Source organism: Corvus brachyrhynchos, unplaced genomic scaffold, assembly GCF_000691975.1.
Source record: "Corvus brachyrhynchos isolate BGI_N302 unplaced genomic scaffold, ASM69197v1 scaffold150, whole genome shotgun sequence".
NCBI classification, from domain to species: domain Eukaryota; kingdom Metazoa; phylum Chordata; class Aves; order Passeriformes; family Corvidae; genus Corvus; species Corvus brachyrhynchos.
This window is the reverse complement of record NW_008236162.1, coordinates 2,377,446-2,388,265: the sequence shown is the minus strand read 5'-3', so window position 1 is coordinate 2,388,265 and position 10,820 is coordinate 2,377,446. Positions and strand designations below refer to the sequence as shown.

General features: G+C 54.4%; 2 protein-coding genes across 2 annotated transcripts in view; both read right to left on the bottom strand.

The window, feature by feature from the left end:
- MAK16 (MAK16 homolog) overlaps nucleotides 1-191 on the bottom strand; it is a 3,790-nt gene extending 3,599 nt beyond the window's left edge. Inside the window, exon 1 of the mRNA XM_008632562.2 lies at nucleotides 185-191. Within this exon, the coding sequence (XP_008630784.2) occupies nucleotides 185-191 (7 nt within the window). The remainder of the gene's footprint in view (nucleotides 1-184) is intronic.
- An 80-nt stretch (nucleotides 192-271) lies between these two features.
- Nucleotides 272-8,569, bottom strand: SLC18A1 (solute carrier family 18 member A1). Its single transcript, XM_008633212.2, has 16 exons — nucleotides 8,437-8,569; nucleotides 7,171-7,335; nucleotides 6,561-6,894; nucleotides 5,963-6,021; nucleotides 5,680-5,763; nucleotides 5,396-5,488; nucleotides 5,072-5,161; nucleotides 4,161-4,204; nucleotides 3,982-4,042; nucleotides 3,780-3,875; nucleotides 2,225-2,303; nucleotides 2,078-2,129; nucleotides 1,455-1,518; nucleotides 1,253-1,372; nucleotides 1,037-1,170; nucleotides 272-745 (listed from the first exon to the last, which is right to left on the bottom strand). The coding sequence occupies exons 2-16, from the start codon at nucleotides 7,283-7,285 to the stop codon at nucleotides 632-634; spliced, it is 1,539 nt and encodes a 512-aa protein (XP_008631434.1). The 5' UTR covers nucleotides 7,286-7,335; nucleotides 8,437-8,569; the 3' UTR covers nucleotides 272-631.
- Nucleotides 8,570-10,820: the final 2,251 nt, after the last annotated feature.

The window sequence follows — 10,820 nt, the reverse complement described above, 5'->3', positions numbered from 1 at the left end:
TGGCGGCAGTGGCGCCTCCTCTCAGGGCGGGCATCGAAGGAACCCCCGGCACAAACAGACGCTGAGGGGCCCTGAGCAATACGTTTGGCGTGGGTTAATTCCGCACTCTGGAGCCGTGGGAGAAACTGCGGATTCTCTGCTAAACTCTTCCCTCAGAGCTTTCGAGACCCCCTGGCTGAAGCACCTGACATATCCCCATTAAATACAGTGATCTGACTGGCTTTGTTGGCTGAGTATAAACCTTATTCCCGCCTCAGTTTCTTTAGAGTTCTTCAAACGAATAAATTAATTTAATGTATGTTGGGAAGGACACACGAGCTCTGAGTAGCACAGACATAGCACAATACATCAAACTGTACCAAGACAGAAACAAAGGTTTTTTAGCGTCCTCAGAGGAGCGGTGACATTGTAGTGACATCTTTATTGCCAGCTGCCAGCTGATTCCATGGTTCAGTCCCACAGTGGCTTCACTAAAGGCCTGGAGCCTCCAAATCCTGGTGGTTGGAGAAGAGGTTGGAAATTCAGCCTCCCACGAGTGTGGAATAGGCAGGTTTGGCTGTGGCTGCTCACACATCCGCGTTCTGTAGCCGGAATATTGGCTCCAGAGCAGGGCACGCATTCCTTGCCGTGGCTACTCCACATTTCCTGCCTCCCTGTCGCTCTCCTCCGTGAGGGGGAATTCCCGCAGGGCTTCCTTTGGGGTGTAGCTTTTGGGTTGCATGGGGCACTCCTGGCTCAGGATGGCCTGGGTGAAGCAGAGCAGAAATCACGCTTTAATAAAAACAATGATTCGTTTGAGCAGTTAACAGGAGCATTGTCACATTGGCAAAAAGCCAAAGCTGGCTTTTCCCCAGGGAATACGAGCCCTGAGCACAGGGAAGGACGCTCGAAACTTTCCTGCTTTTATCGGAGTTTTTTTGTTGCTTTTTGAGGGCAGAACAGAGCCCGCCAGGGAAGATGCAACCCCTGGCAAATTTATTCTTAATTCCCCCAAATCCCTGGGATATGAAACTCCAGGAAAGCATCCCTGACTGACCATCTTCTCCTCTGTGGCCGGGGGGCTGCGCAGGAGGCAGCAGAGCGGGGCGTAGGCCATGTTCAGCACCCCGATGATGACCATCAGCCAGGGGAAGCCGAGGGCTCGCACAATCGCCCCGCCCGTGGAGGGGCCTGCAAATTCAAACATCAAAAAGGGACAGAACGCCAGGGGGATACACCCTGAGTAGCTACACCGTGAGTAAAGCTCTCCTACCGATGGCAAAGCCCATGCAAAAGGCCACGTCGGCGATGGCGTACACGGTGCCGTAGGCAGAGGTGTGGCGCAGGTCCACCAGGTAGCCCATGATGGGCATCATGGAGGAGTCCACCATTCCTGGCCGGAGCAAGGACAGGCTCCTCAGTCCCTGCTGCCCCGGGGGAGCTGCCCGGGAGCAGCCGCAGTACCCCCAGCTCACCTATGGCAAAGCCCAGCCCGGCGTTGGGGCCGATCAGGCCGTAAATGTTGGTGGCCAGAGGGACCTGGGAGAGGAGAGAGAGGAGGTGTGAGGCCAGAAGAGCTGTGGGAGGTGGGAGGGGGGGACACAGGGCATGGAATCACAGAATGGGTTGTGTTGGAAGGTTAAAGACCACCTAACCCAACCCCCTCTGCCATGGGCGGGGACACCTCCCACTGTCCCAGGGTGCTTCAGCCTGGCCTTGGACACTGCCAGAGATCCAGGGGCAGCTGCAGCTTCCCTGGGAATTCCATCCCAGCCCCTCCCCACCCTCAGAAGGAGGAATTCCTCCCCAATATCCCACCTAACGCTGCCCTCTGTCACTTTGAAGCCATTCCCTGTGTCCTGTCCCTCCATCCCCTGTAAATATTCTCTCCCTGTCTTCCCTGCAGGCTCCCTTCAGGTCCTGGACCGCCACCATTTGGTCACCCCAAAGCCTTTTCCAGGCTGAGCAATCCCAAATCTCTCAGCCTGAAGATCTGGAGACCTTTCCCAGATCTGCAAAAACCCATCCAGAGGTGCAACCCCTGAGCATCTGCTGTGGCAGGACCGTGAAAATCCCTGTGGATTCTCCTGCTACTCACACAGAGGAGGCTGATTCCCACCACAGCCATTCCAATCATGGAGCACAGCCACCTGCAAAGTGAGCAGAGGGCAGGAGTTCTCAGCCTCGAGCAGAACCTGCTGAAATTTGGGCTGGGCTGAGCCAAAATCTTTAATATCCCACTTACCTGCCCATCCTGTTAGCCAGAATCCCAAAGAGGTTGGTGCCAATGAGGTAGGATATGCTGGCAGGCAGGAATGGCATCCCTGGAGAGAGAAGGGATTAAAAAGAATGTTTCATGCCCAGAAAAACCCAGATTTGCACCAATTTTCATTCCCTAATTGCCTACTTTGGAGAATACACGAGCCAGGCCAGGCACGTGAACATCTCCTCTCATAATTTCTCCCTCTCCCACGTCTCCACATTTTCCCTCACTAAATAAAGAGGAATAACACAACTGCTTAAGTAAAAAGCTCGGGGATCATTATGTAGCTCACGATTAAATATTTGCTCTCCCTGCAGCTTTACCAGGTGTTTATTTTTCATATCCTCTCCTGCTGACAGTAAATAAAAGTGATCAGCTCCATTTCCCTGGGACAGCTTCCTTGTTGGAACACGCTGATTTGTGTTTGGTTTCCTCTCCTCTCTCTAACAGCTACAGAACATGGTTAATCCTGCGGATTTCGCCCGAATTTCCCAGAATTATGGGAGGAGACAAAATAAAGAAGCCCCTTGGGTCCGGAACAGCTTGTGGTGAGTGGGTTGGTGCTGAACTCTGAATCCAAACTGCTCTCACATCTCAGGTACCTGAACATCTTAGGGAATATCTTTGGGATTTTGTTTTGTTAAGTCACCTCAAAGCTCCTCTCGGTGACAGGGTAGCCCTGAGTGCTTTTTCCCTGCATTCTGTCCCTTCTCCCGCTCCCAGAATCCCTGGGTGCTACTTTCACCTTGCCCATCCTTGCTCCAGAGAAGCAGCCGAGGCTTTTAGTGGCTGCCTGCCCAGAGGATAACTCGATCAGGAGCAATTCCAGCCCCCTGCTCCAAGCCTGCAATCCAATTTGGGATCTAAGTGCAGCCCGGGGCACCCCCCGGGTCATTCCTGCGCCAATTGGGTTTTATAACCATTACTGGTTATTTCTGCAGCGAACACAGGCGCTGTTATCTCCACATCCCATTTTCCGGGCAGCTGGCAATCAGCACAGCCCATCCTGCCCTGCCTGGGATGCTGGGAACGGCCTCGTTTCACTCGGAGCTGCCTCTGCAGAGCCCATCTGGCCTCCACAATCGCAGCCCAGCACGAGCCCATTGTCTGCCCTGCAGAAGATGGGCTCCCGGGGCACCCCACAGCCTCCCTGCCCCGTTACTGCTCTGCTGGGGAGCAAATTCCATACAATTTTTGCAATAACAGAGCAGAGCACACGGCACAGCCACCACTGAGGATGTTTCCAGCTGGAATTGGAGCCGTGCACAGCCTGGGATCGCTCGCTCCACAGGCATGAGGGCAGATGTTTCCTTCTTTTTATGGAGTGATATAAAAGATGATTCAATCCCTCCCGCAGTGCCCAGGCAGGGACAATTCTTGGTCCCTGGAAGTGTCCAAGGAACACCTGGACATGGCACTCAGTGCTCTGGGCTGGTCACAGGTTGGACTCGGTGGCCTGGGAGGGTTTTTCCGAATGATCCTGTGATCCTAAACTCTCTGAAGCTCAGGGGAAGAGGCTGCAAAGCTCGGGACCTACCGAGCTGCCACTGTGGGGAGCACATGGTCTGCAGCATCCAGATGGGCAGCGTGGGCTCCAGCATGGCCACCCCCATGTTGGAGAAGCAGAGGGCTCCTGGAAAAGGGAGAAGAGGGAGGAAAGCTCCATTTTAGCCCTTTTTGCTGCTGTTTCAAGCAGGCACGAGGGAGTCTTTAACCAGGGGACAAACATCCACCTTTACCTGCAGCCACCAGGATGTAGGGGTCTCGCAGCAGGGTGGACAATGGGGTGGCTTTGGTGCTCTGCACAGGGGGCAAGGTGGGCTGGGGGCTGTGCGTGCCCTCTCCTGGTCCTGGCACAGCCCCCGGCCCTGGGCAGTGCCCACCTCCCTCACCCAGCGCCGCTCAGGCCTGTGCTCACCTCCGGGGAGATCCGGGAGGGCTGCAGGATGCACAGCTGCAGAGCTGGGGACAGAACACTGCTGATGGCTCCTTCCTGCAGGCACCACCCCTCCCAAGCACCTCTCCTTCCCCTCAGCCCGACCCATCCCAGCAGCAGAACCCTGGGATTCAGGAGCTGCTTGGGGACGTGGTTGGAGCGGGCAGGGCAGGAGGGAGCAGCAAAACTGCCCCGAGTGTGTTGGGAGGGTTTTGTCAACCCCTGAAGCAGTCAAAAGTGCAAATGCTCCCACTAGGCTGCCAGCTGGGGAGCTGCCACCGGAGCGTGACAGAGATGGGATGTGGAAAAGGAAAGGATTAAAGCAGGAAGTGTGAGAGGCACGAGGCCCACGTTTCATTTTGCAGCAGCTCTTGCATGCTCCATTATGGATATCTTGTTTTGCAGCCAGACAGGGACGGTAACTGGGGTTGTAATTTAATTAGCTCCAGGCTTCCCACTGCAAATGCAGTTCCTGCTGGCTGGAATTTTGCTGTGGCACTCAGAAGGCTCCCGTGGCCTTCGTCTGGGGGCAGGAACAAAGCACCATTTCTGCTGGCAAAGCCTGATTCCTTCACGGCACCAAGAGGCTGCACACAAGGGTGTCTTGCCAAAGAATTCACAGTTCAAAGAGCTTCACTAAACGTGCTGTTTGAGCCATGAAAGGAATCAGGGGGTTTATTAAGTAATGAGGGATTAATTCCTGCTCTGTTGCTGTGTCAGTCATCTGGAGACAGCAAACATGTGATTTAGCCCTGACAGAATAACCAGTGCTGATGGTACCACCCATCCGTGTTAATGGGCCTCTTCCTCCCCACAGACTCTGCCTGAAGCATCCATATTCCAATCTTTTCACATTTTCTGTATTTGTAGGGCTAAACCCTTTGGTTTCTCACCTCCATCCAGAAGGGCGAGGAAGGCCAGCACCAGGAAGGGCGACGCTTTCCCCACGAACTCGTACATGATGCTCCCGAAGGGTGCCCCGACTGCAAGGGAAGGGCTGGGTCACACCCTGGCAGTGCCACCGTCCCCCGAGCCTGGAGCTGCTCTGGGTCCCTGCTGGGTGTTTGGGAAGGTGTCGGTCCCACAGGGAATGGGCAGAGGGAGGGAGGGAGGGAGGGAGGGGAGCACCCAGCCCGTGGAAGGCACGGCCAGGCAGGTGGGATTGCAGGAGCAGGAGATGCAGTGGCCGTGCCCCGTTGGGAACAGGGGCTCCTTACTCAGCACTCCTAAGGCCAGGCCTCCCAGGGCAATGCCCATGGCACTGCCCCTCTCCGAGTCGTCCGGGTACACGCTGGCCAGCAGGCCCAGGCCTGGGGGGCACAGGCAGAGCCCACCTCAGCCTGGGCCCACGGAGGGGGCTCCTCTCTGGAAGCCGCTGGGATTTGGGGGAGGTTCAGCTGCTCCCTGGCTGGGGTGGGTGCAATGAGAAGGAGGAGGAGGATGACGATAACCCAGCCGAGGGGAGCTGACGCAGGGACTGAGGTGTAGCCAAAAGCTTCACCTGCCACCGATGAGAAGGAGGAGCCGACGCCTTGGAGGGCTCTGGCGATGAGCAGCAGGGTGTAGGTGCCTGAGAAAGCAAACACTGCGGAGGGAGGGGAGAGCTGGGGTCAAACCCTGCAGCACAGGGCAAGGCTGGCCCCAGCTGGCACCAGTTTGAGGGCAGCGAGATGTCCTTGTCACCCTTTCCAGAGCCTGGGTGCTCTGCTCTGTCCTTTCTCACACAGAGCAGAGGAGTCTGTGCTGTGCAGTGTGGGGAGGGCAGAGGGGAGGGCGATACTCACTGACTGTGGAGAGGAACATGATGGTGAACCCAATGAACATGGGGATGTGGTATCCGATCCTGGAATGGGAACAAAGAGGCCCCAGCTCAGGAGGGCTCCTCATTCCCCCTGGGAAATGTGTGTGGGCTGGGGAGCAGCTCCTGAGGGGGAGATGTGCCCACAAGTGCTGGCCAGGGGGGCCCCCCGTGCCCCCCCAGTAACACTGCAGAGCCCACCCAGGGACACAGCTCTGCTCCGCAGCCCATCTGCCCACCCCAGCACAGCTCACTGTGTCTGCAGGAGACAAAGAAAACATGAAAATAACATTTTATCCACAGCAGACTGGGAAGCTGTGTTTGTTTATTCCGTGGTCGCTGGTATTCAACAGCATCTGCCAGCACCTGAGGAGAGCACGAGCGAGGTTTGTGCTGGGATATAAACTCACAAGCCATGTGCAGGCTGTTAGAAAAGGTAAAATTCCTGCCGTTTTCATGGCTGTATTCTCCCCCTTGCTATTCCCCCCCGCAATCCTTGTGATTCCTCAGCTCCTGGTGATTCCAGCAGCAAGCAGGAGCCGAGGAATCGCATGGAATTGCAGGAACCCCGGGGTCTGACCTACCTGTTGGTCAGCAGACCCACCCAGGGGTTGACCAGCAGCTGGACCAGAGCCTTGGAGGCGAAGAGCAGCCCCACTCGGGTGTTCTCCTGGGCCAGGAACTCCCCACCCTCCAAGCAGCCCCCGGGTGGGGTTTGGGGGGTGCTGGGGGGGTGTCCTGGGGTGCTGCTCCCCGTCCCGTTCAGCAGCTCCACGGTGGTGTTGTCAAAGGAGGAGAGCACAGGGGAGAAAGGAGGAGCCCTCGGGGCTGCAGGAGTTGGCTCAGGCAGGGCTGAGCTCACAGAGCTGTTGGCACCTTCGTACTCTGTCGTGTAGAGGAAGGTGGGGACGATGGGTACTGGAAAAAAAGCCAGGAGAAGGATTAATTTGGGATTTTCCTCCATTTTTTAGCTCGGCATGCAGCTGAACTGGGCGGTGCTGGCCGGGTGGGGGGTCCTGGAAGGTCCCCTGGGCAGGGAACCCCTGGCATCACCTGGGACTGATGGAGCAGACTGTGCCCCCAAAGAGCCCCACTCTGTAGCCCTGAGACAGACCCCACAAAACCCCACTCTGTGCCCCCAAGCAGCCCCAAAGAGCCCCACACTGCACCCCCCGGCAGCCCCAAGCCCCGTACCCACGACGGTGAGCAGGATGTTGTCCAGCAGCAGCGCCACAAACACCACCACCAGCACCAGCCTGGGCGAGGCCCTGCCCGTGGCCAGCCAGTGCTGGGACCCGGCCGGGGACATGTCCAAGGTCCTGTGGGCTCCTGGGCTCAGGGGTCAAGGCCTCCAAAAACCTGCCAAGACAAGATTCCAGGTTAAACCTCCCTCGGATCAGGGCTTCTCCCTGGGGAACGCAACTCCTAGGGTCACTCAGTGCATCCCCAGGATCTCTGTGCCTTCCCCAAGATCTCTGTGCCATCCCCAGGAGCTGGGAGTTCTGGGATCTGGCTGCTTTTTCCAGGACCTGTGTGCTTTTTTCCAGGAGCTGGGAGCTTTTCCCAGGATCTGAGTGCCATTCCCCAGGTGCCATGTGCTTTTCCCAGGATCTATCTGCTTTCCCCAGGATCTGGGTGCCATTCCCCATGGTCTGGGTGCCCTTCTCAAGATCTGGGTGCTGTCCCCAAGAGCTGAATGCTTTTCCCAGGATCTGTGAGCTTTCCCCAGGAGCTGGGACCACCAGCTCTGCTATCAAATGACGTGTTTTCATCAATCCTGCTTTTAAAATCCCAGCTGGAGCGTTCTCAAACCATTCCCGAGGCATCTTGTACCTGCTTCAAGGCATCGTTTAAGCCTCCTCACAGAGACTCCAAGCACAGATCAAGCCTCAGCTTATCCAAGGTAATCTTGACATCTTTTATTCCCTGTTTGTTCTTTGGAGATTCGATTGAGCCTCAAAGGAAATTCATTTACGTTCCGTGTCTTTCGATTGAAATGTCAGGGCCAGACACGGCACTTCAAAGCCTCACGGATGTGATTGAGATCGAAGCTTCCACGGAAACAACACTCCAAAAATATCCCTCCGAAATTTGCATTAAACCAACCAATTGAACCCCCCAGCTCCTGGGGACTGAGTGGCAAAATGGATGGAGCTGAGTCCGAGCTCTCCCTCTTCCCAGTAATCCTGGGCTTTCCTGAAATCCCAGGCAATGGGAGTTGCCAGGCTTTCATTACAAAAAGCAAGCACTCCAAATGCTTTGTCATCACGGGGAAGTGCCACACGAGGTGGAAAACTCTCACTGCACCTCCAAGGAAATCCCAAACACCAGAATTCATGCAAAAGAGTATGAATATAAATAAATTTAAGAGAGAGAAAGCAGAGGCAATAAAGACACGTAGTTTAAGCTCTCCCTGTCCCCTTTCTCTGCTGCATGGAGCAGAGGAAAATGTTCTCTTACCCCGGCACCCATCTGGGAGCGTGGAGCTGCTGCCGCTGCCTCGCCGAGCTCTGCTCCCCCGGGATTTACGATTCCCTGTTATCAGGAGAGGAGAGGAGCGTCCCTCGTCCCCGCAGGTTTAATTGGAACCTCACACGAGTGTCCTGGAGCTCTCTGTGCGTCAGCAGGGGTGGGCTGAGGGCTGGGAGCGGGGCAGGAATGTTTATCCTCACTCCCAGCTTCCAGCAGGGCTGATTCCTCCCCAAGCACCAGAATTCCTGCCTGGATCTGGGCACCTGGCCTGGCATTTTGGAGCTCTGGGGGATGTGGGTACCAACAGGTTGTGGTCCCTCCTCACCTCAGTGCTGCCTCTGCCCCATGGGATGCTCTCCATGGCTTTTCCCGGTGCCGTTATCCTGCCTCCAGGGACAAGGAGATCTTCCTGGACCAGGCAGGCTGGTTCCTCACAGGCAGAGCGGGATGGAAGATCCCCCCAGGCACGGCGAGGTTCTGCAGAGGCCGTTGGCAACGGGCTCTCTTTTCCTCCATCATTTCTGCTTTCTTAAACTTTTGACACTTGGCTCCATGATTTCTCTTTTAAACCCCAAACCGATACCATCCTTCATCCAGGACGCAGAGATTTACTGCAGGGAGAGGGAATAAATCCTGAACAGATTCACCTTTCCTCCTCTGGCATGTAAATCTGCCGCTGGGGCCATTTGTCTGCCTCCTGCCTGGTCCCAAAACCATTGCCAATAACGGCAGATGAGAACATCCTGCCCAGGAATTCCCTGGGTGGGCATTAGAGCAGGAATTGAAGCCTTTAAGTGGATTTCACGAGCGGAGAATTCAATGCCCGGGCCTGGAAATTGCTTTCCCGGTGTGTGGAGCCGAGGCAGGGCATGAGCAGTGCAGCAGCACCATCTGCTGAGAGAGCCCGGGGAAGGATCCAGACTCTCCTCCAGCACGTGGGGACCTTCCTCTTTCTCTTTTTTTACTTTTTACTCCCTCTTTTTCTTAATTTAATCCTTTTCTTAATTTAATCCTTTCTCTGGAATTATTTATTCTCTTTGCTCCCTCCTCGGGAGGTTTCGTTTCCCTCAGCACCTCGGCTTGGCTGCTCCCCCGAGCAGCACAGAATCACCCAGATCTCTTTGCACTCGTATTTGCCCCAAATATTTGCAGTTCTGAGCCAGCAGGAGAGAGGGGATTGGCTTCTGACCCCGATCCGTTCTGACTCACTGCTGCGTCTTTCTCACTTTCTTTCCCTTTTTCTTCCTTTTGTTTTTTATTCTTCTTTTTCTCTATTTTTCCATCTCTTATTAGTTTTACCTTTCTCTCTTTTTCTCTTTTATTTTTCTTCTTTCCTTTCCCTTATTTTCCTCTTCCTCTTTTCTCTTTTCCTTTTTCCTCATACCTTTCCCCTTTTGACTATTCATTTTTTTATTCTTATCCATTAACCTCTCCCTCTCTTCCTCTGCCTCTTCCTCTGCCTCTTCTCCTTCCCCTTCCCCTTCTCCTTCCCCTTCCCCTTCCTCTTCCTCTTCCCCTTCTTCTTCATCTTCCCCTTCCTCTTCCTCTTCCTCTTCCTCTTCCTCTTCCTCTTCCTCTTCCTCTTCCTCTTCCTCTTCCTCTTCCTCTTCCTCTTCCTCTTCCTCTTCCTCTTCCTCTTCCTCTTCCTCTTCCTCTTCCTCTTCCTCTTCCTCTTCCTCTTCCTCTTCCTCTTCCTCTTCCTCTTCCTCTTCCTCTTCCTCTTCCTCTTCCTCTTCCTCTTCCTCTTCCTCTTCCTCTTCCTCTTCCTCTTCCTCTTCCTCTTCCTCTTCCTCTTCCCTTTCCTCTTCCTCTTCCTCTTCCTCTTCCTCTTCCTCTTCCTCTTCCTCTTCTTCTTCCTTTTCCTTTTCCCCTTCCCCTTCCTTTTCCTCTTCCTTTTCCTATTCCCCTTCCTCTTCCCCTTCCTCTTCCTCTTCCTCTTTTTCTTCCCCTTCCCCTTCCTCTTCCTCTTCCCCTTCCTCTTCCTCTTTTTCTTCCTCTTCCCCTTCCCCTTCCTCTTCATTTTCCCCTTCCCCTTCTCGTTCTGTTTCCTCCTCCCTTTTCCTTTCCTTGTCCCTTTTCCTTTCTTTGTCCCTTTTTCTTTCCTTTTCCTTTCCTTGTCCCTTTTCCTTTCCTTTTCCTTTTCCTTGTCACTTTTCCTTTTCCTTTTCCTTTTCCTTTTCCTTTTCCTTTTCCTTTTCCTTTTCCTTTTCCTTTTCCTTTTCCTTTTCCTTTTCCTTTTCCTTTTCCTTTTCCTTTTCCTTTTCCTTTTCCTTTTCCTTTTCCTTTTCCTTTTCCTTTTCCTTTTCCTTTTCCTTTTCCTTTTCCTTTTCCTTTTCCTTTTCCTTTTCCTTTTCCTTTTCCTTTTCCTTTTC

Bases quoted from the DNA above. Each gene is read 5' to 3' on its own strand.
- SLC18A1 (XM_008633212.2), bottom strand. From the start codon at position 7,285: ATGTCCCCGGCCGGGTCCCAGCACTGGCTGGCCACGGGCAGGGCCTCG. The intron at 5,489-5,679 runs GTGAAGCTTTTG...TGTGCCCCCCAG, and splicing joins CTCCTTCTCATCGGTGGCAG to GCCTGGGCCTGCTGGCCAGC. The intron at 1,171-1,252 runs GTAGGAGAGCTT...TTGAATTTGCAG, and splicing joins TTGCATGGGCTTTGCCATCG to GCCCCTCCACGGGCGGGGCG.